The sequence below is a fragment of the Budorcas taxicolor genome, chromosome 11 (assembly GCF_023091745.1).
Source record: "Budorcas taxicolor isolate Tak-1 chromosome 11, Takin1.1, whole genome shotgun sequence".
In the NCBI taxonomy this organism is placed as follows: Eukaryota; Metazoa; Chordata; class Mammalia; order Artiodactyla; family Bovidae; genus Budorcas; species Budorcas taxicolor.
The window spans coordinates 107,989,141-108,013,403 of record NC_068920.1 but is presented as its reverse complement, the minus strand read 5'-3'; the positions used below and the strand labels follow the sequence as shown (position 1 = coordinate 108,013,403).

At 46.4% G+C, this 24,263-nt stretch overlaps 1 protein-coding gene and 1 non-coding gene across 8 annotated transcripts in view; both read right to left on the bottom strand.

Moving 5' to 3' along the window:
- REEP1 (receptor accessory protein 1) overlaps positions 1 to 24,263 on the bottom strand; it is a 136,136-nt gene that overhangs the window by 71,074 nt on the left and 40,799 nt on the right. For all 7 annotated transcript variants that reach the window (XM_052648654.1, XM_052648657.1, XM_052648656.1 and 4 more), the window contains exon 2: positions 3,657 to 3,729. In XM_052648654.1, the coding sequence (XP_052504614.1) occupies positions 3,657 to 3,729 (73 nt within the window). The remainder of the gene's footprint in view (positions 1 to 3,656; positions 3,730 to 24,263) is intronic.
- On the bottom strand, positions 11,347 to 11,419 carry TRNAG-CCC (transfer RNA glycine (anticodon CCC)). The gene has a single exon. It is a non-coding gene; the product is annotated as a tRNA-Gly (tRNA).

Here is a 24,263-nt window from a genome sequence, read left to right as displayed (position 1 = left end):
ACCAGGGAAGCCCTATAAATTCTTTTCTATTTAAGCATCTGCCCATCAAACCTTGACTAGTGTAGCAAGTTTGGAAAGACATAAAAAGCTATGAATGTCAAGAGCAGTGTCTCTCAAATTAAGGATTTTGTTAAAAATGATGATTTTTGAGTAGAGTTACCTGTACACCTGAAACTAACACAACATTGTAAATCAACTATACGCCAATAAATATTAAAACATTGAAAGTAAATAAATACAATCAAAATAAATTTAAATGATAATTTTTTTTAATGCCAATTTTTATTTTGGAGGTTTGGGTAGGGCTTGAGATTCCAAGTTCCAACAAGCTCCCAGGTGGTGTGGGATAATGCCAGCCCACAGACCACTCCTTGGGTGCTGAGCTCAGGAGCACTGAATGCTTGTAGAGAAGTGGCTAGAAAGTGGGAAGGAGCAAGGTCAACAGGGTTCAACACTATCTAATGGAGTTTGGACTTGATCCTGCAGGGGATAAGCAGCCATTAAAGGACCCAGGGGGAGTGAAATGAATAGATTTCCATTTCTCGAGGGCTTGTAGACATGATGTAGACAACGGAACGTGAGAGACAGGAGGCGGAGGAAGCAGTGAGGGATCCAGTGGGCGGAACAACAGCCTCTACCCCCAGATGTCCTCTTCCTCATCCCCAGAACCTGTGCATATGTTACATTATATGATAAAAGGGACTTTGCAGTTATTAAGTTAAGGGCTTTCAGATGGAAAGATTATCCTGGATTAACCAGGCAGGCTCAGTGTAATCCAGGAATCCTTACAAGTGGAGAACCCTTCTCAGCTGTGGCCAGAGGGAGATGGGATTACAGAAGAAAGGTCAGATCCACAACCCTGGTTTCCCTGAAGAGGCAGGAAGAGGCTCAAGCCAAGGCAGGAAGGTGGCCTCCAGGAACTAGAAAAGGCGAGGAAGTGGGCTCTCCCCTACAGCCTCCAAACGGAGGCTTGATTTCAACCAGGGACACCCATCTGACTTGACCTTCAGAACTGTGGGACAGTACATTTTTGCTTTTTTGGTTTAGTTGGTTTTGGTCTTTTTTTGGCAGGGGTGGGGGGGCAGCTGTACATAGGGCTTGTGGTACCTTTGTTCCCCGACCAGGGATCAAACTTGTGCCCTTGCAATGGAAGCACAGAGTCCTAACCACTGGACCACCAGGGGATGCCTGCATTTGTGTTCTTCTAAGCCACAAAGCGCATGGTAATTTGTTACAGGGGCAGAAAAAAAAAAAAAAAAAAAGGATATGGGAGGCCACGGGGATATTCAGGGGAACAATGATGAGAGCCTCATTGAAGAGAAAGTATTAGTCTCTCAGTCATGTCTGACGAGTCTTTGTGACCCCAAGGACTGTGGCCCGCCACACTCCTCTGTCCTTGGAATTCTCCAGGCAAGAGTACTGGAGTGGGAGGCCATTCCCTTCTCCAACGGATCTTCCTGACCCAGGTATCCAACCCGGGTCTCCGGCACTGCATGTGGTTTCTTTACCGTCTGAGCCGCCAGGGAAGATCTCATTGAAGAGAGAGGGCAGCAAAGAAGGAGAGACCTGGTTTGAAAGATTATTGGGACAGTAGAGATGGAGGTTCATAGTTACCCGCTGGGTGTGTGGGTGGGGATGGGTGGTGAGGAGAGGCAGAAGTCAAAGGAAGCTTTCAGGCTTCTCTCTCGGACAAAGGGGTCTGTTGGTCAAAAGGAAGGAAAGAAGTGAGTGTGAGTCTGAGTGTGAGAGAATGTTTGAGTGTGAGAGAATGTTTAATTGTGCACACAAGTGTGTGAGTTGAAGGCGTGTGAGAGATCCCAGATAAAGGAAGGAGTCTCCCTTAATACTACTGGGCTCTTTCCTTGCAGTTCCATTTTTACCAAGAAACTGGCTAATCTTACTCTCAAGCTTTCCCTCCTGAGAACAGCACCACCAACATAAACAGCTGCTCTGCCTGTCAGTTATATTTTTCAGTTTAAATTAATGAATGGCCATCCTAGTCCTACACCAGGCTCCCCTGAGTTTAGTCAGGGCAAAACAATTCCCCGGGGTTCACTGTCTCCTGGGTGAGCGGACACAATTGAGTTTTGTACCCCTGCAAAGCGGAGGATCAGAATTGAACCGCGGTGACTCGTTTCGTCTCCTTCCTTGGTACAGCGTCCTGCATCCCCGGCTGGAAGGGGTCGGAGAAAGGGAGGGAGACGTGGCGGAGGCTGCCCAGTGCTGTCCCCTGGGCCAAGGCAACTAGGAATCATGAGGTTCTGTGCATGCAACTTCACTGCTATTTATAGTTCACACTCTGAGATTCCTTCACATACACTTTTCGGGGACCCAGCCTCCAGAGGCGACACACCCCATTTGGATCCCCTGCATGGTAGCAAATGCAAGCCAGGCAAGCCATTCTGGGAAACTGGGGGGTGGAGGCAGGTTTGGCTGAGTTGATATAGAGGCGGCTGGTTCCATCCTAAAGACATCCTGGGATAGTCAAGAAAATAACTTCAGAGCAGGTTACCGCTCTGAATGATTAATTTAGCTGTGCCTAACTTGCCAAATGAGTAAAAGGAGAGCAAAGATCCTTTGTCCCTCCCAATGCTAAGGGCTGGGACTATTGATATCAACCCATTGCTCAGATGAGGAAATTGAGGCTCTTGGAAGTTAAAGTTCTTATCTAGTATTGGTCAATCAAACATCAGAGCCAGGACTTAACTTCAGTCTTTTGATGGCAAAAATCTCTATCCTTTGTACTTTGACGGAGGATTCTGTCCCCTCTGGGGAGGGACACCCCCCACCCTCCACTCCCCACAGGCCTTTGTCGATCAGTGGTAGTCTGACGATTCTCCTGCCTGGAGGTGGCCCAGAACATTTAGGGCTGTGACTGGGGCACCCAGATCACCCAACAGTGACACAATCCTCCCAGTAAGTCCTCCTGATCCCCTACCTATGTGTCCAGCCCTGGGCCAGGTGCTGTGGAAGACGGTATAGGAGGTATATGTGGAGGGTGGTACAGCCATAGGAGGATGGTAGCTCCTGTTCTCTAAAAGTTTTTAAAGCAACAGTGCTTAGACCGTGGGGTGTTCAAACCACAGAACTGGAATGGGGTTCAGAGTTGCTGAACCAGGACCTTAGGACCCGAGCCCCTGCCCCTAGTGCAAGACTGTTTCCCAGTAACACTGCCTTCCACTCCAGACAAGGAAACTGACACTCAGAGAGATAAGCCATGCTTCCAAGCCCATGCAGCCTCCAACTCTAGCTACCATTTCCTCTTGCCAGGCCTCCCCGCTCTCATCACTTCCACATTCTACTTGTAACACCTCTGTTACTCAGCATAGCATTTCATTTGTTTAAAATAATGCTTAACTATGTCACAGTCATGACCACCAGTCAATGAAAAAATTGTGTGAATATGCAATCATCTCTTTTCCTATGGCCTCCACCTCACTCCATGCATTCTCATGACTCTTCATAAAAGGGTATGAAATCTCCTTGGTTAGCAAGGTTAAAGGAGAGGACTCCTGGGTGACCTCTGGCAGGTCACTGCACCGCCCTGCTCCCAGTACCCACCAAAGAGGGCGCCCGCCCTGCCCCCACTTCACGCTCAGCCTCCCCCACTTAACCCATCATCACCACCCCACCCACTCAAAAATTGTGCTACTTACATATTCTTTAATGTCCTTTGACTTCACAGCCTTGTAGGAATAATATGCAGGGTAAAGAGTGCCAAATATTAGCCTGGAGGAAAGAGAGAGGGAAACAATGAGAAATGTGATTTTCATTCATTCTGTTTGATGGAAAATGTGGTCTTCAGTACCAGAGCATCCTCTGAACTACAGAACATGCTTCTGTGGGGCTTGGGTTATTTTTCTGAAGGCCCTGAAGCTTCTCTGCTCATGGCTGGGACGTGCTTAGAAACCTCTATGCCCTGTTACAACTCCACACACACCTTCCTTCAATCTGTCATTTGCCATACAGGAGGGTGGTTTGGGGTCATGAAAGCCAAAAATGGGAGGATCGGGGGCTCTGGAGGTGGGAAACCAAGGCTGAGCAGCCAAGACCCCTGAAATTAAAGGCCCAGTGGATTTCCCTGGTGGTCCAGTGAATAGGAATCCACCTGCCAATGCAGGGGACACAGATTCCATCCCTGGTCCAAGAAGATCCCACACGCCGTGGAGCAACGAAGCCTGCACACTGAAACTTCTGAAGCCTGTGCACCTAGAGCCTGTGCTCCAGAGAAAGAGAAGCCGCCACAATGAGAAACCCACACACCGCAAGGAGGAACAGTCCCCACTCTCTGCAACTAGGAAAGAGTCCTTGCAGCCACGAAGACAGACCACAGCCAAAACTAGAAATTAATAATTATAGTTGTTTTTAAAAGGCCCAGTGTTCCTCCCTGCTGTGAATCCCCATCAGATGCTCTCTTAAGCCCACCTACACCTTGGGCTTCCTTTTCTACCAAAACGGCATCACTCCAAGTTTCTTCAAATTTCACTCCCTTCAGATTGGATTTCAGCATCCTGCAGTCAGAGTCAGCTGTTCAGTTTGTAAATCCAATCAAGCCAACCCTTTCTCCCACCAGACACATAAATCCCCACCTTGCAATAACCTGCTTCCCACTGCTCTGAAGATGTAGAAGCAAAAATAATGACACCAGTGTGATGTTTGGGCTTTAGCTCTCACTGAGTCATTGCTCCTGGGGCCATGCACCAGGTCATTAAATAATCAGACTCTGCATAGCATAGCTCCACTTGCCCTCTTTCTCTCTACTTTGTCCCTTCCCCACCCCCAACCACTGAGGCTTTGCCTGTTCTGTCCTTTCCTTCTGGAATCTCTGCACCACCACCCCCACCTCCTTCTTTGTCAGGTTGGTGCCTATTCACTCATCAGATGCCAGCTCCCTATGACCTCTTCCTGGAAGCCTTCCCTGACCTCTCCCCCTAAGTTAAATCTTCCCACTATACTCTCAAAGCATGATATACAATTTGATCAGGGCATGTGATATTTTGATTGACAGCATCCCCCAATTGGACTCTGCACAGAATGGATCTGTTTTGTTCAACAGAGTGTTTCCAGCACCTACCACACAGGAGACTCAATAGATACTTTAATAATTATTATTTTAATTTTACTCATTTATTCATTTTTGGCTGTGCTGGGTCTTCATTGCCGTGCATAGGCTTTCTCTAGTTGTGGCGAGTGGGGGCTACTCTCTAGTTGTGGTGCTTGGACTTCTCATTGTGGTGGCTTCTCTTGTTGTGGAGCACAGGCTCTAGGGCATGCAGGCTTCAGTAGTTGCAGCTTGTAGGCTCTAGAGCACAGGTTCTGTAGCCGTGGTGCTTAGTTGCCTTGTGGCATGTGAGATCTTCCCAGACCAGGGATCAAACTCATGTCCCCTGCATTGGCAGATGGATTCTTAACCACCAGACCATCAGGGAAGTCCCCTCAATAGATATTTTTAAATGAATGAACTGACAGAATGCTGGAGCTGGAAGGGTTTCATCCTTTCACCCGACAGGTGAAGTCACCTCTACGTGTCAATTCAGGTGCCAGCTGTTGCACCATCCTGGCTCTGTCCCCACAGGGGCCAGCATCTTATGTGACAACCCTATGGACAGAGCAATCCAAGGAGACACCACACTCAGGAAGCCCAAAGCCATGGCTGCTTCATCGGCAGGGGGTCATACAGAGAACTCCCATCAGATGCTATTTATCAAGCAGGACTTAGTTTTACAATAAGCTGTGGCAGGTAACAGCTTGACAATCCACATTCATCAGGTTTCCATGGAAAAACAGAAAGCTAACTGAACCGAGTCTGTTTCTGGTGCTGAATGGGAAGGGGAAAGGGTTTTGTAACCTTGACTCACACAGGCCCTGCACTAAGTGCTCTGCAGACATGAGCTCAGACAGCCTTGGAAACAAGAACCTCATCCATAGACAGGGCACCAAGGCTGGAGTGGCTAGTGCGAGCTTGCCTAGTTCCATGACCAGAAAGGGATAAAGGAGGGGAAGGGACCCAGCCAGACTGGCCTCCTTACCAACACTGTCCGCTGCCTTGGAGAGCAAGGCCACGCCCTGGGAAGGCTGAAATTGTATCTAGGGAGCTAGATAAGACAGCCAAAGGGACAAAACATAGTCTGAAAGAAATAAAAAAAATTCAAAAGGAGACGGTGACTTCCTTTGACTGTCCGGTGCCTAAGACTCTGCGCTTCTAATGCAGGGATTGTTTGGTCATTCAGTCATGTCCGACTCTTTGCAACCCTATGGACTGCAGCACGCCAGGGTTCCCTGTCCTTCACCATCTCCCAAAGTTTGCTCAAACTAATGTCCATTGAGTCCAATGCAGGTGGCCAGGTTCAATCCCTGGTCAGGGATCCCACATGCCGCAACTAAGAGTTCGAACGCCTCAACTAAAAATAATCCCGCATGCCACAGTAAAGATCCAAGATCCTGTGTGTTGCAACTAAGATCTGGCGCAGCCAAAAAAAAAGTCAAAAAATTAATTAAAGAAAAAAAGATGGCCACAGTGCCAAAGACACAAGCAGCCCAAGGAAGTCCACTGGGATCTGTCACAAGTCAGCTCAGAGGAGGAGGTTTCCCCAACCCCCCGACCCAGCCCCACTTCACTCTAAGCAGTGTTCTCAGATACGTGGGAGAATCTCCCTTTGTCCATGAGATCTTTCCTGACCTCAGCATCGCCTGAAGATTAGGTTCCTCTTCTGTTCTTCACTGCCACACCCTGGATGGTCCCCTTTCTTAGCTCTGATCCATATCACTTGCATCAGTTTTTTCCATGTCTGTCTCTCCCACAAGACAAGTTCCACAAAGTTGGCTTGATGTTGTCTACTTACGAATCTAACCCACACCCCTTGGGCAGAGGAAGTGCTTGGTAAATATGTATTCCCTCTGGGAAATTTCAGAAAGTGGTGAAGCAAAGGTCAAAGCCACCTAAGGGACGCTCATGACTTTGGGGCTGAGGTCTCAGTAGTGAGGAGATGCTGGACAGCACCAGGCTGCTTCAGCAAAGCCTCCAGCACAACGTCACAGGCCCCGGAGAAACAAACACGCCCTCCTTTGGCACAGAGGCCCTGGTCAATAGTCACGTCTGCCAGGACAGAGGAGCCTGGCATGCTGCAGTCCATGGGGTTGCAGAGTTGGATGTGACTGAGCGGCTGAACAACAGCAACGGCTGGGAGGGTGTCCAGCCCCTGCCTTGAGGCAGTGCGTGAGCAGCAGGAGAGACAGGTGGAAAGTGCATCTTGACCTGACAGCCCATGGATCAGCCCTTCTGTGAACCCCAAAGGCCAGCAACAACCCCCGAGTGGACATAGAGGCAGAAAGCCTCATGAGGGCCAAGACAATGGAGGCGGGTGCTCCATCTGCCTGGGGGACTCAGATGGGAATGGCTGCCAACATCCCCCTACCTGGCTCCCATCTGACAGCACAGGGACAGCGAGACAAATGTGCCTGTGCTTTCCAGTCTCCAAAAGCTCAGAAACACCGGCATGTAAGGGACTAGACTCAGTATCTCACTGCCCAGAGGAGGGAGAACAGAATGAAGAGGGAAAGTTCTCCTAAATCTATTTTGGAGAAAAAAATAAATGAAGCAGGTCCCTGCCAAAGGGGGTTGAGATTGATGTCCATTCAGAGCAAGTCCCCCTGGCCAGGCCCTTCTCTTTCCCCCTCTCCCTCAGCTCCGGACCTAACCCTAATCTCCTGGCCAGCGGCTGTTCCCCACTGAGCCATGCTTGCACGCTACAACGTGTCACTTTCTGGGACTTCCCTGGTAGTGAGTGGGTAACAGGCAGGATGGCCAGGGGTCTCCAAACAGAGGAAATAGGCAGCAAGTGTCAGATATATTTTATCTCTCTCTTAAACAGCAGGAGGAAACAAGTGTTAGGGTTTTTTTCCCCTTCTCTATACAAATTTTAAAAAGGTTTCTCTTAAAACTCTGTGTGGCCATAATGACACCTGGTTCTACCTGAACTTCTCTCAAACCTTGAGTGAACCAATGTGTTTTTCTTATGAAAATGTTTGTCTTAAGTTATGTTAACGAACTGTGTATTTACCCTAGACTCTGCCTTTCAAGTCAGTTTCCCCTCAGAACCGACTTGACAAACCTGTGTATTTCACTCATACATTGTTCTCCTAATCTATGTTAATGAAACTATATATTTACTTGGAAACCTGCCTTTCTTCAAGATTCAAGTCAATCATTTTATGGCCCAGGATAACTCACCTAGTGCCAGTGTTATCTCAAAATGAATGTTGTGGGTGAGGGGTCTGGTGCCACTCTGAGTTTTGAGACATCTCCTTTCTATAATTAACAGCTTGCTAGTAGCTATATAACATCTGGATAAAGACTAGCAGTGGGGCACTCTTTCTGCCCCTTTCTGATGTCTATGTCAGAAGCTTTCTCTATCTCTTTTATACTTTAATAAAACTTTATTACACAAAAGCTTTGAATGATCAAGCCTCATCTTCGTCACTGGCCCTGGACTGAATTCTTCTCCCCCGGAGGCCAAGAATCCCAGCGTCTTTCGTGGCTCAGCAACAACCTTTCAGTAGGCCAGTGGCTAAGATTTCATGCTCTCATAGCAGGGGGCCCAGGTTCTATCCACAATCAGGGAACTAGATCCCACATGTCATAACTAAAGAGTTTGCATGCTGCAACTAAAGATGGAAGATCCTGCATGTCACAACTAAGTCCCAGTACAACCAAAGGAATAAAAATAAACTTTTTTTTAAACATGTGACTTCCTATTGGCTACCTCTTCTTCAGTTTTTTAAAAAAAATATTTATTTGGCTGCATCAGGCCTTACTTGCAGCATTTGAACTCAGCTTTGGCTAGTTCCCTGACCAAGGATAGAACCCGGGCCCCTTGCACTGGGAGCTTGGAGTCTTAGCCACTGGACCACCAGGGAAGTCCCCCAGCTTGTTCTTCTGCCTGCATCTTAGTGCATGACCTTCCCACAACTCCACACCTCCCCCGCCCTGCCCCCACCGGCTCCATAAAGTCTCACTAATCCTTTAAGACCGAGCCACTTCTGTGCATCTTTGATCAGTTGGCTCTCAGGATTTTCTTGGCACTGTAAGTCTCTTACAGCTCTTATGTAGTAGTTTTAATAAGAAGACATTAAAAATAACGATATGAATATCACTGAGTGCTCACTCATGCCAGGCACTGCTCTACAGGCTGTCCATTCTCAGTCCTCTCAACATCAATCCAGGATAAGAATTTTTGTATTGTTAGTCGCTCAGTCGTGTCCGACTCTGCGACCCCATAGACTGTAGCCCACCAGGCTCCTCTGTCCATAGAATTCTCCAGGCAAGAATACTGGAGTGGGTTGCCAATTCCTTCTCCAGGGGATCTTCCCGACCCAGGGATAAAAGCCAGGTCTCCTGCACTGCAGGCAGATTCTTTTTCATCTGAGCTACCAGGGAAGCCCCAAGAATTCTTGTGCTTAGGTGCTTAGTCGTGTCTGACTCTTTGCGACTCCACGGATTGTAGCCCACCAGGTTCCTCTCTGTCCATGGAATTCTCCAGGTAAGAACACCAGAGTGGGTTGCCATTTCCCTCTAAAGGGAAGAATTCTTACTATTCCATTTTACAGATTAGGACACAGATTAGGACATTTTAAAGGGACAAACAGCCAGGAGCTGAGCTGGAATGTGACCCAGGCAGCCAGACAACAGGCTGACTGTCTTCTCCCAGGGCGGCCTGTGCTGACGGGGTCAGACCATCCAGGCCAGAGGGATTGATTAGTGGGGTCCCCAGCATCTGACACAGCGCCTGCCCAAGTGCCTGCTGGACGAATGTCTGATGGATGAATAAATATCAAACAACTGCAACCTCTCTCCAAGGAACTTCAGCCCACTTCAGATTCACATAACTCTCTCTATAAGGTCAAGAGAAAAGCTGTGCAATTCTTAGGAGGAATAAAGCCACTTAAGTGCTTAAGGTTGGCTCAAGAGCGGGAAGGAAGAAGGCTTGAGTGCCTTCTGTAGAGGGGAAACCAGGCTCTGTGTTCACACACTCCACCTGATTATCTGTGAACAGAGTCCCACCTGGCGTTCCAGAGCCACAGAGCTTTGCACCCACCCACCCTCTGCCCACGGCCATTTACTGCTCCCCGGAAGCCCCCAACCCAACCTACTGCCTCCATGTATCTGCTTGCCACATCCCTGCTATCTTTGCCCTTGATTCCTCCTCTTGCTCCAAACTAGGGGCCTTGTTCCGGGTTGCCGCCTTCGCTTCCCCCCAGCTGTAGCAGTGGGGTGTGGGATGGGGTGGGCAATGGGCCTCCTGTGAATGCTAACCTCGGAGACAGCAGTTCCCAACTGGGAGCTAGACATCTGGGCAACATCTGAAAACGTGCAGGTCATCACAACTCAGAGAACACTACTAGCATCTTGTGGTGGGGGGAGGCCTGGGATGCTGTCCAACATCCTACAACACACAAGACAGCCCCCCAGAGCCTGATTGGGTCCATAACATCAGAAGTGCCAACGTGGAGAAACCCTTGTCTAGGTGTTGTTTTTCAATCCTTGGGCCTTGCTCATTTCCTTCAGCTTAAATGACATAAGATAACTGCTTTGAGTAGGACCCAGGGGCCTCTCTTCTTTCTCCAGTTAATTTCCAAGGAGTTAAAATTTCCTAAGAAGAAAGGGCTTCCCAGGTGGCGCTAGTGGTAAAGAACCTGCCTACCAATGTAGGAGACATAAGAATCTCAGGTTTGATCCCTGGATTGGAAAGATCCCCTGGGGGAGAGCATGGCCACTCACTCCAGTGTTCTTGCCTGGAGAATCCCATGGACAGAGGAGCCTGGCAGGCTACTGTAGCAGCCATGGCCAGTCCATAGGATCACAAAAAGTTGGACACGACTGAAGCAACTTAGCACAGCATAAGAAGAGAGGTAAGAGGTCTGTTGAAAGCCTGACTGAGCCCCACTGAGCCCCTCACTGGGCTCACCAAGCCAAACAACAGCAGTGGGTCCCAGAGGGTGAGCCCATGCCCGATCTCATCTTGGCCAAGTCCACAGGTTCCCCCCTCCACACTCAGTCACCCCTGCTTCCAGCCGCTCCACCATTTCCCAGCCCTGCTGGGACCCCAGCACTGGCAGCAACATGCACCCTTGGCACCGATGCGAAATATACAATTTCTGATTATGGTCCTAGGTAGGTTTTTCCATGAAAGTTTATGAATCCATTTTTCAAATGTTTACTGATTTTTGTCTATCTGTTTGGCTGTGTTGGGTCTCAGCTGCAGCACACAGGATCTGAGATCTTCGTTGTGGCGTGCAGGGTCTTTAGCTGCAGGTTGGGAACTCTTAGTTGCAACATGTGGGATCTAGTTCCCTGACCAGGGATTGAACCTGGGTCCCCTGCATTGGGAGCACAGAGTCTTAGCCACTGGACCACCAGGGAAGTCCCTATGAATCAGTTTTGATTACTTTCCAAGAGAATTAATTTCCAAGACCGTTTTTACTTTCTACTGTCACACAAGGGTCCTCCTTGGTGCTAGAGTGCCTATTAGCATTTCAATAAATATGCTACAATTTTTAAGATGGAAAAAACTTAAAACAGGAGAGAGAGATCTGAAGTCTCCTATATGTACTCTTTTCTCATATTTTTCTTTCCTTCCTTCCCCCAAATAAGCAACCTCCTGAATTCAGTGTTCCTCATTCTATTTCTCACTAATATTTTTACTAACTCTGTAAGCCACGCTGAAACAGACAAAAATGTATTTCTATCTAAACATTATATAAATGGAATCACACTATATGTATTCCACCAAAATGTGTCTTCATTCAAATTTATGGTTTTGAAATTTTGATCCGTATTAAGACTTGTCTTTCTAGACCTTTTTTATTGTTCTTGTGTTGGGTCTTCGTTGCCATATGCAGGCTCTCTAGTTGGTGTGTGGGATCTTAGTTCCCTGACAGGAAATCAAACGCACCTCCCTTGCATTGGAAGGCAGATTCTTTTTTTTTAAAATTAATTAATTTATTTTAATTGGAGGCTAATTACTTTACAATATTGTAGTGGTTTTTGCCATACATTGACATGAATCAGCCATGGGTGTACATGTGTTCCCCATCTTGAACCTCCCTCCCACCTCCCTCCCCATCCCACCCCTCAGGGTCATCCCAGTGCACCGGCCCTGAGCTCCCTGTCTCATGCATTGAACCTGGACTGGCAATCTATTTCTGGAAGGCAGATTCTTAACCACTGGATCACCAGGGAAGTCCCTCTAGCTCACTGTAAACCTCTGTATACTATTTCATTATGTGAATTTATCACAGCTTATTTACCCATTCTATTGATGCATATTTAGGTTCTTTCCAAGTTGTCACTATTACAAACAGAGCCAGAATGAACATTCTTATACAAATCTCCCTGGGCATGGGTGGGACTTACTCTAGGGTTTACACACAGTGTGGGACTGCTGAGTTGCAGGGCATAGCACCTTCCTCCAGACAATGCCAAACAACTCCCCAGAGAGGTTATTATACCAGTCTCTACTCCTTCCTGACGTGTAAACGAGTTCTGATATTCTCCATTCTTTTTTTCGGTTGCGCTGGGTCTCCATTGCTTCCCTTGGGCTTTCTCTAGTTACAAGGAGGAGGGGGCTACTCTTCACTGCAGCAAGTGGGCTTCTCATTTTGGTGGCTTCTCTCATTACAAAGCACTGGCTCCACGCACACAGCCTTCAGTAGCAGCATGCACGCTCAGCAGTTTACACGGGCCTAGTTGCTCCGTGCCATGTGGAATCTTCCTGAACCAGGGATCAAACCTGTTCCCCTGTATCGGAAGGCACAGGATTCTCCATTCTTGCCAAACTAATACAGTCAGATTTAAAATTTTTTTGCCAATCTGAAGGATGTGAAACAGTATCTCAAGTGTGTTTTAATCCATATTTCCTCAATTGCAAGTGAAGCTGATTAACATTTTATGCCTCTTCGCCATTTGGCCCCCTTAACTGAATGAACTATTTATATTGCTTCCCTCCCCAACCCTATTCAGTTCTTTATCTTTTTCTTACTGATTTTTAGGACTTCTTTGTGAATTCTGGGTATAAATTATGCCTTGGATATATGGATTGCAAACATCTTTTCCCAATAAAAAGCCCTTTTTAACTTTCTTTGCTGTGGTCCCTTCTGTTGCACAGAATTTTAAATTGTACATGATAATGTATCAGTCTTTTATAGCTTGCTTTTTTATATCTTGCTGAGAAAATCCTGGCCACATATATCTTCTCATAAAAGTTTTTAAGGTTCACTTTTTCACTATTAGGTTTTAATTCATCTGGAACTTATCTTTATGTATGTTATGAGTTAGGGATTCAACTTTATGCTCTTTTGTAAGGATCCCAACTGTTCTAATAACAATTACCGAATTCTTTCCCACTGATTTTCAATTCTACTGTCACGTGTAATGTTTTCTAATGTGTATAAATATTACTTCAGTTCTCCATTCCCTTACCCTCGTCTACCGACCAACCATGCACCTATACCACAGGGTATTAATTTCCATAGCTTTATAATAAATCCTGATATTCTTTCTAAAAAGTATTTATTTATTTGGCTGTGCTGGGTCTTAGTTGCAGCATATGGGATCTTTAGCTGCAGCATGCACACTCTTAGTTGTGGCATGTGGGATCTAGGTCCCTGACCAGGGATCGAACCTACATTGGGAGCACAGTGTCTTAGCCACTGGACCACCAGGGAAGTCCCCTAAATCCTGATATTCTTAACACTGTCTTGCCTATTCTTAGCCCTTAGATTTTCTATATGGATTTCATGACAGCTTGTTAAGTTCCATGAGAAACGTTATCTATTTTGATTGAGAGTACACCGAAATTACAGATTTACTTGGGAAGAGTCACCATCTTTATCAGGTTTCCTTTCCATGAGCATGGTCCCTTCTACTGAGTCTTCCTTAACGTCTTTTCAAGATATGCTACAGATTTTTCTATAAAGACCTTGGACTTGTTTTGTTTTCTTTATTCTAAGAATATATTTCAAGAGGGTTTTTTTTTATGGTATTATGAGTTTTAAAAATTAGATATTCTCTTGGTTTTTAATGTTATACAGGAATGCCATTGGTTTTCCATGTGGATCTCAGAACCACTCAACTTGCTGCAATCAAAAGCATTTGGAGTCCCAAATGCATTACAACTCCATGAAAAAAGTCAAACCCCAAACCAATATACTGTATGATTCTATTTATATGCTATTCTGAAAAAGGAAAGGTTATAGGGATAAAAAAAGAATCAGCGGTTGTGCAAGGACTAGAGATGGTGGGAGAGGTGACTACAAAGTAGCCTGAGAGAATTATGGAAAATGATGGAAGCTTCTTGCATCTTGATTGCAGTGGTGCCTACATAATTGTCCATTTATCAAAACTCAGAATTCAAACTCACACTTAAAACACTCATACCGGGATTTCCCTGCGGCAGTCAAGTGATTAAGAACCTATGTTTCCAAAGGCAGGGGTACAGGTTCAATTCCTGGTCAGCGAAAACTAACCCACGTATGCAGGCAAAAAATTTTTAAGTAAATAAATAAAATAAAACATCAAATTGATTAAAAAAACCTGACCTTAAAAAGAAAAAGCATCTGGAAAAATTCACACTCGTAAGTGTGTGTGTGTGTGTGTGTGCATGCATGTGTATTGGTGTCCAAAAATGCATAAAGCTGGCCAGGCATTAGCCTCCAAGCTCGACACAACTTCCTGATATTGGAGGGTCCATGTGTGACAAAACAAGGATTTGCAAAAACCATAACAAGGGCTGCTAATACTATAGCTCTGAAAGGACTGTCTTAGACACACTATGGACCTGGGTGCTATATGCAACTGAGCAAGCCTGATCTTTACCATGCTGTGTAGGGAACGGCCTTACTTACAGTGGTTATCCACAAGCCTAAGCTGGGCAGCTTCTCAGGCTGGGCACAGAGCTCAAGGTTCCCATGGCACAGCAAGCCGGCTGGGCTCTGGTTGCCATGGGTCCCACCCCTTGGGCTCCCGCTTCTATTTACCCACTGTGACCTTCTAAAAGGCTGGAGGGAGAAAACAGGAGAACAGCAGAACTGGCCCACTGGGCATTTGGGCTCCTTGGAGACTATATGACTATGATTTATAAGTTCTTCTTTATTTATTGAGTATCCATTAGTTACCAGGGACTGTGCAAACTTCTTTATAAGCAATATCACTATTCATCTTCATATGGCCTATGAGAGAGAAATTGTTTTTTTCTATAATACAGACAAGGAATCTCATAAAGAAGGCTGAACACTGAAGGACTGATGCTTTTGAACTGTGGCACTGGAAATGACTCTTGAGAGTCCCTTTGACTATAAGGAGATCAAATCAGTCAATCCTAAAGGAAATCAACTCTGAATATTCTTTGGAAGGACTGATGCTGAAGCTGAAGCTCCAATCCTTTGGCCTGATGCAAAGAATCTGGAAAAGACCCTGATGTTGGGAAAGAATGAAGGCAAGAGGAGAAGGGGACGACAGAGGATGAGATGGTTGATGGCATCACCGAGTTAATGGACATGAGTTTGAGCAAATTCCGGGGGACAGTGAAGGACAGGGAAGCTTAGCGTGCTGCAGTCCATGGGGTCACAAACAGTCAGACATGACTTAGCAACTGAACAACAACAAAGCTGATCTCAGTCAAACATAAACAAACCATGTCCTTCTTTCTCAACGTGGCATGTGATTCTGCTAGCCCCTGCCTATAGACCCTTCTCTTTTTCTCTTGGTCTCACTGTGTGGCACGCAGAACTTCTCCAAACAGGGATCGAATCTATGCCGCCCACATTGGAAGCACGGAATCTTAATCACTAGACCACCAGGAAGTCCTGTAGACTCTTTCTTTTCGGTGTGCTTCAAGTCCAACTCCTCTCTGCAGACTTGAGACTAACACGTGCAAAACTGTTCCTAGGTGAACACCCAACAAACACCTTATTCTTTTATTTGCTCCTTTGGTCTACACCACAGCCCTCTGAGACAACTGGGATTCTTTTCAGTTAATAAAAATCTGAGGCTCAGAGTGGTTCAGAGACCCACCAAAGGCCCCTTCCTTATCTGACAAGACGCAAACCCAGGTCTCCTGCCCTGAAGTCCAGGACCATTCTGAAGCCCCTATCGCCCTGGCACAGAGAAGAGTTTATTACTTATTTAGAGTTGTATATAATGTGTGTGGCAAAAATATAAATTTAAATTGGATTACAGAAATACTCCAAAGTCCAATTTAGATAAACACAAAACAGAAGAGACACGCTGCAGATTTCAGTTCATGCTGTTAAGCGTTAAACTCTGCAGTCCAGCCCACTCAAGTCCTGTTCAAGCGTCGGTCTGAGTGTTTTTTTAAAAATCTATATGATTGAGATTTCTATTCTTAAGAAATCCAGAAGCTAAGCTCTGGCATCAGACCTGAGTCCAAATCTTGCTCCATCACTGACTAGCTATGGGACTGGGAGTGTGTTTCTTAACTCCTCTGGACCAGTTTCCTTGAGGCTGGAGAAGAAAAACACCTATGGTCAACAGCCACTGCACAGATTAAACAAGGTGACCGTAGGTGAGAATTTAACATTTCAGAGGCAGTGTAGAAGGATGATGACACAATGTTTTGTGTTTCCTTCCCTTCTACAGAAACAAAAGGACCACTTCTACTTACAGAAATAGTGGCTTCGAATGCCAGTTCCTTTAGGCACAAAATCGTTTTCACCCAATCATTATTTGTTGAGCATCTACTATGTACCCTGGGTCCTCCGGTAGGGAAGACAGCCAGCAAACAGATAATTATACAAATAGTTGACTAATAACTGCGGCTTTGAGTCTCACTGAGTATGTTCTGAAGGAGAGAATGGATTTCCTTTACAATGACTGTCCTGTGGTCGTCCACTTCTCAGCTCACAACCCCTCCCAGGATCTGAGAGCCAGAGACCTTGGCCAGATGGCCCCCTGGTAAAGGGTTATGGTTCTCCTCCTGGTGAACTTGTCTCTAAAGCACCCTGCAAGGGATATGGGGCTTCCCAGGTGGCTCAGTGGATAAAGAATTCACCTGCAATGCGGGAGACCTGGATTCAATCCCTGGGTTGGGACGATCCCTTGGAGGAGGGCATGGCAACCCACTCTAGTATTCTTGTCTGGAGAATCTCATGGAGAGATGAGCCTGGCGGGCTACAGTCCATGGGGTCGAAAAGATTTAGACACAACTGAAGTGACTGAGCATGCGCGCACAAGGGATATACTTGGTGAGAGGAAAGTAGTGATGGACCTTTCTCTGCCTGCGCCGTGAGAGAGGGGGAAGGGGAATAAGCCTGAGGGGTGCTCTGAGCTAGATTTGAGGTGGTAGCTGTGGGGTACCTGTGGGATTCTCTGGGAACCTGGCTGCTCAGCTTGTGCCCCCCCCCCCCCCCCCCCCGCACCATTCCCACAGAGCAGGTGCTGGTGTTGCTGTGCCCAGCTTGGAGGTCGACACAATGTGCACACACCTGTCCAAAGAGGGTATCAAAGGGCTCCAGGGAAGATTTTACTGATGCCCACCAGGCGCTCACTGATGCCCACAGCAGTCAGGTGAAGTCACGACTATTATCCCCTTTCTAAACACGTAGGACCTGGGACTTGAGGAGGTTCCATTCTTTCATCCATTCATTAGATATTCATTCAGCACACTCTGTGCCAAATTCTGAGTCTAACACAAAGTCACAGAGCTGCCAGGTGGGTAAGCTGAATTCAAAGTGCCATCACATCCTGGCTTCAAACCCTTTGCTCTTTCCAGTGCAACATAATACCTCAAGAAGGTAAGAGATTTTATGTTCAGGGGGATCAGAAGTACCTGGAGTGCCAGGTGTATTGGAATGAGATAGTTAGCAGAGCAAAGCTGTGTGTGCTAAATATTGAAGGAAAAGCCTACGGAGGTGGGCCCAAGAGCCTCCTCTGTTAGACTGTGAGCTCTCTGATGGCAGGAACTGGGACTTCCCCTTCATTCATCTCCAGTGCTGGGCACAGAACGGGTGAGACGTGCAGTAACACGGTGAAATTCAAATGTGTTACGCTAAGTGAAAGAAGGTGAAGGTGATAGTTGTGTCCAGCTCTTTGTGACCCCATGGACTGTAGCCTGGCAGGCTCCTCTGTCCATGGAATTTTCCAGGCAAGAGTACTGGAATGGGTAGCCATTTCCTTCTCCAGGGGATCTTCCCAACTCAGGGATCAAACCTGGGTTTCCCATATTGCAGGCAGATTCTTTACCTTCTGAGCCACCAGGGAAGCCAGACTCAAAAGGCTGCATGCTGCTTGACTCCACTTATATGACATTCTGAAAAAGACAGAACTATTAGAGACAGAAACAGATACACTGCCAGAGGCTGGGGATGTGAGAGGAGTTGACTTCTTCAAAGAGGCATGAGGAAATTTTTGAATGTGATGGAATGGTTCTATACACTGTGATAATGATTACACGATTGCATGAGTTTGTCAAAGTTCATAGAACTACATGATAAAAAGGGTAAATTTCATTCTATATAAATTATACTCTAATTCTTTAAAGGGGGAAGAAAGAGAAAAAGAGAATGAACATAAGCAGAAGCAGATTTACAGAGAAGCTAATGAAGCTTAAATTTCAAGACCCCTCAACTGCATGGGTCCTGGGAGGGGTCCTAGCAAGCATACTCATCAAATTTTTTATGACTGTTTTGGAGAAGGCATTTTTCTTCCACTATAAATGCTTCAGGATCTATTAAACCTAGATCCATGTCTGAATAAAAGTATAAGAACAGATCAAAAGAAGAATGGTGGGCTCCCAAGGTAGTAAGACTCAAGTGGGACCCTAAAGAAAGGCAAGACCTGGTTCCAGCAGAAGGAGGTAAGAAAGACAACCCAGGGAGCAGAACCAGCGTGGACACAAGTTCAGGGGACACAAGTTCATGGTTTCCAGTGACCTCATGAGCATCAGGAAACTGGGTTTCCTACACTTATGCTCACTACTCAGACACAGATGTCTGGTGTGATCTCTTCAGACACATCAAGCCGTTCAAGGCAGGTAGAGCTATGACCTAACAGGATGTGAAAATTCTACGTGCCAGTGTAACAAGCTTGTATCATTCTTCTGGCTACCCACACAGCAATGACCCCCCACTGCCCAACAGAGGGAAATTTTACATTATGTTTCTGAAACGGAAAGTGGTTGATGTCCACTTTTCCAGCCTTCCCTCCAGCAGGGATGTGTGTTTGTGGTAGACACACCTGCACAGGTATGAACCCAGGTCCCTGCAGCCCTCTCATTCAGCTGTGCTGAGAATGCGTCCTTCAAGGGGACAATCTCATGATACTACAGGAACAAACACAGCCAAGTGCGGCTGGTCTTGTGGGTGGAGTTGCTGATTTCTTTATGGTTAAAATCAGCCAAGTTATCAGTAGAATGCAGCTCCAATTTTAAAGCAATTCTGTCACAGAGAAATAGTTGCACACCCATATTCATAGCAGCATGATTCACAATAGCCAAGGGATGGAAGCAACTTAAACGTCCAATGACAGATGAAAGGAGAAACAAAATGCAATGTCTATTTATTTTTGCTGTTGTTTAGTCACTAACTTGCGTCAATCCCAGGGACTGTAGCCTGCTAGGCTCCTCTGTCCATGGGATTTTCCCAGGCAAGAATACTGGAGAGGGTTGCCAGTTCTTTCTCCAGGGGATTTTCCCCACCCAGCGATCAAACCCATGTCTCCTGCACTGGCAGGTGGATTCTTTACCACTGAGCCACCTGGGAAGCCCATATATATATGTATATAAAATTATATATATATATACATATAATTATATATATATATATAATTTTTAAGAAACAATATATTGAGTACAGGCCATTAGCTCATTTAATCCATAAATGGTTCATTGCAACAAATTTAGAGGAAAACAGAATTTATATAATTTTTCAATTACATCTGTTCTGCTTCATGGTACAATGTCATTTATTTAATTTACTGAAATTGTCTAACCAAATAAAATTTGCCAATTTTAGACGGCATTGTAAACTCATCTCAATTCATTAGAGAGGATATAATAACATTTAAGATGAATGAAAATTAGCAAGCAATGCAAAAATTGTATTTTTTAAATGGTTCTGGTTGTAGAAGAAAAAACAAAGTCTGTATATTATGTTCTATCCAGAAGTTTCATTACTAAATATGTTCCTGCTATTGACCGACAGTAAAGAATCTGCCTGCAATTCTGGAGACCTGGGTTCAACCCCTGGGTCGGGAAGATCCCCTGGAGGAGAGCATGGCAACCTATTCCAGGATTCTTGCCCAGAGAATCGCATGGACAGAGGACCCTGGCAGGCTGCAGTCCACAGCTTTGCAGAGTCGGACCTGACTGAATTGACTTAGCATGTACACAAATATATACACACACACTCTGCACATATATATTTGGCTGTGCTGGGTCTTCATTGCTGTGAGCAGGCTTTCTCTCTAGTTGCAGTGAGTGGAAGCTACTCTCTATTTCAGTGCACAGGCTTCTCATTGCAATGGCTTCTCTTGTTGCGGAGCAGAGGCTTTAGGGTGCATGGGCGTCAGTAGTTGAGCCTTGCATGCTCTAGAGCACGGGCTCAGTAGTTGCAGTGCATGGGCTTAGCTGCCCTGCGGCACATGGGATCTTCTTGCACCAGAGATCAAAACCTGTGTCCTCTGCATTGGCAAGTGGATTCTTAGCCTAAGATCACCAGGGAAGTCATGTATATATATATATATACATTTTGATTTCCTCCAGAAAAAATCTGGAGGTGACTTGGTTATAAATTGTGTGACACATAAGAAACTATCACGATTCCAGGCCCCTGGGCTTGTCTGCAGGAAGGCTTGGGCAGCCAACAAAATCACTGTCACCTCACCCAAAGTGGGAGTAGCTCAGTTCAGTTCAGTCCCGTCCGACTCTTTGCAACCCCATGAATCGCAGCACACCAGGCCTCCCTGTCCATCACCAACTCCCGGAGTTCACTCAGATTCACGTCCATCGAGTCAGTGATGCCATCCAGCCATCTCATCCTCTGTCGTCCCCTTCTCCTCCTGCCCCCAATCCCTCCCAGCATCAAAGTCTTTTCCAATGAGTCAAGTCTTCACATGAGGGGGCCAAAGTACTGGAGCTTCAGCTTTAGCATCATTCCTTCCAAAGAACACCCAGGACTGATCTCCTTCAGAATGGACTGGTTGGATCTCCTTGCAGTCCAAGGGACTCTCAAGAGTCTTCTCCAGCACCACAGTTCAAAAGCATCAATTCTTCGGCGCTCAGAGAGAAAGGCTAATCACATCCAGGCCTGACTCACCTGCTCGTGGAAGAACAGAGATTGTCTGCAGCAGGGCTGTCTGGCCAGTGCCCAGAACGCCTGCCTGATGAGAACACAAAAGCCCAGGAAAAGAAAAGGCAGAGTGGAAAACAGCCAGGGTTTCTTCAGTGAGTGAAATTTCAATTTTGAGAGGAGGTTCTCCAGCACATGTCTCGATCGTCAGGGAGTTGTTAATTACAAGGGACAGTTAAGGAAAAATTGCAGCTAATGACTGCTACAGAACGGATCTGGCTGGGCATTGTGAACTGGGCTCCTGAGCTGGCCAATCCATCATCAAGAACATCTGTGCTTCAGGTGATGTAAGGAAGCCCACGGCTCCCCTGGGAGAAGATCAGCGAGTGCCAGCCTCCTAGATGTGCTGGTTGCTTACAACTCCTGGGGTGCAGCCATCAAGAGAAGACAGACCCTGAGAGAGAAAGGCAAGGCCCTGGTTTGGGTAACAACATTTTTGACGCTTGGAAAGGTAATCCTTGGTAGTGCTCTAAAAGGTGTGGAGGAGGGAGTTCCCTATTGGCTACTGGTTAGGATTCTGGGTTTTCACTGCCATGGCCTGGGTTTGATCCCTGGCCAGGGAACTGAGATCCTGCAAGTCACTGGGCCAAAAAGGAAAAAAGTTTTTTTTAAATGAGGGGTGGGGGTGGGAGGAGGAGGCAGGGGGAGGGGCTTCCCTGGTGGCTTAGTGGTAAAGAATCTGCCTGGCAATGCAGGGGACACAGGTTCTATCTCTCATCTGGGAAGGTCCAACATGCCATGGCAACTAAGCCCCGTGCACCAGAACCACTGAAGCCTGTGCCCTAGAGCCCAGGAGCCACAACTACTGACGCCCATGGCCCTAGAGCCCATGCTCTGCAGCAAGAGATGCCACCACAGTGAGAAGCCCGTGCATCACAACAGGAGAGTAGCCCCTGCTCACTGGAGCTAGGAAAAGCCCGTGCAGCAATGAAGACCCAGCACAGCCAAAAATAAATAAATAAAATTATTTTTTTAAAAAAAGATGAGGTAGAATGATGCTTAGTGGTTAAGAAGCTGAAATACATCAAATAGTTTGCTTCATTTAGAAAAGATATTCCTCTCAACTACACAGAATGAGAACTGCTTTGGAACATCTGTTCCATTTGCTTTTGCAGATCTGAAAAGAATGGATAAAACTAGGTCACTAAGGACAAAACAATTCCAACACAGAACACAAAGAGTTGGATTAGAGGAGGGTGATATAAGAAATTTAGTCAATTCAGAATGAAAACAGTATGCTTTCTTTCCATTTGTTGTGAGCTCCAGATGGCCATGAAGACAGGGTGAACAGAAAAAGTCCTGGTGAGGGATGGCCTGCTATCCTGGGAAACAACAGCAAGCAGAAACACTTCACATTTTGGGGAGGGGGGGTGGTGGTGGTTAACATCCCATAATCAGCAGTGCTAATTACTGAGCACAGTCCTAAGCGCCCTATGTGCATTTGCAGGTACAACCACTCTAAGAAGTAGGCATGCTTCTAATCTATATTTCTCAGGCTGAAGATGTCCATCAGAGAAGTTAAATAATCAGGCTAAGGTCACACAGAGGATGAGATGGTTGGATGGCATCACCGATTCAACGGACATGAGTTTGAGCAAGCTCCAGGAGTTGGTGATAGACAGGGAAGCCTGATGTGCTGCAGTCAATGGGGTCACAAAGAGTCAGACACGACTGAGGGGCTGAACTGAACAGGTCACACAGCGAGTCCATGTCAGGACTAAAACTAGAATGTGAGATTTCAAAGCCTCGGTGCTAAACGGATGTCCCAACTTTTTTTGACAGCACAAAATCAGTAAAATATTATGATATTCCTCAGGCTTTGCTGAGGAAAGCTTGTTAAGTCATCATGAAGGCTGGTTTTATCTAAAATGAGCCTATCTAATACATAAGCCCACTTCCCAAGGCTCTTTCAAACTGTAACACAACTTGGGTCCTGCTGAAATCAAACGAAAGCTTAAGAGAACCTCCCACTGCATTGCGAGCCTACCTTCCCAACCTTGGGGCCTTCCCCAGGGAGTGTGTGCAGCGTGCCCCTTTCCCAGGCAGACCCACTGCCTGCTCTGCGCCCAGCACTGCACTGTAAACCACCCATCCCATCTCCTCTCATCTTCATGGGGCCCAGAGGTTTCGCTGTCCACACAGCCGGTCTGTGCTGCACCACTCACTGGGTACAGACCTTGGACAAGCACCCAGGAGACTCACTGGGTTTATGTCCTCTACACAATGGGGTATCCCCACCAGAGCCGGGAGTCCTGTCAGAAGGGATGACACACAAGAAAACAGTGATGCATCACGAGACACGTGGGGCTGGAGGAAGCACAGGCTGGAATCAGGACTGCCAGGAGAAACATCAATGACCTCAGATGTGCAGAGGACACCACCCTTATGGCAGAAAGTGAAGAGAAGCTAAAGAGCCTCTTGAAGAAAGTGAAAGAGGAGAGTGAAAAAGTTGGCTTAAAGCTCAACATTCAGAAAATGAAGATCATGGCATCTGGTTCCATCACTTCATGGCAAATAGATGGGGAAACAGTGGAAATAGTGTCAGACTTTATTTTGGGGGGTTCCAAAATCACTGCAGATGGTGACTGCAGCCATGAAATTAAAAGACGCTTATTCCTTGGAAGGAAAGTTATGACCAACCTAGATAGCATATTCAAAAGGAGACATTCCTTTGCCAACAAAGGTCCGTCTAGTCAAGGCTATGGTTTTTCCAGTAGTCATGTATGGATGTGAGAGTTGGACTGTGAAGAAAGGTGAGCACTGAAGAACTGATGCTTTTGAACTGTGGTGTTGGAAAGACTTTTGAGAGTCCGTTGGACTGCAAGGAGATCCAACCAGTCCATTCTGAAGGAGGTCAGCCCTGGGATTTCTTTGGAAGGAATGATGCTAAAGCTGAAACTCCA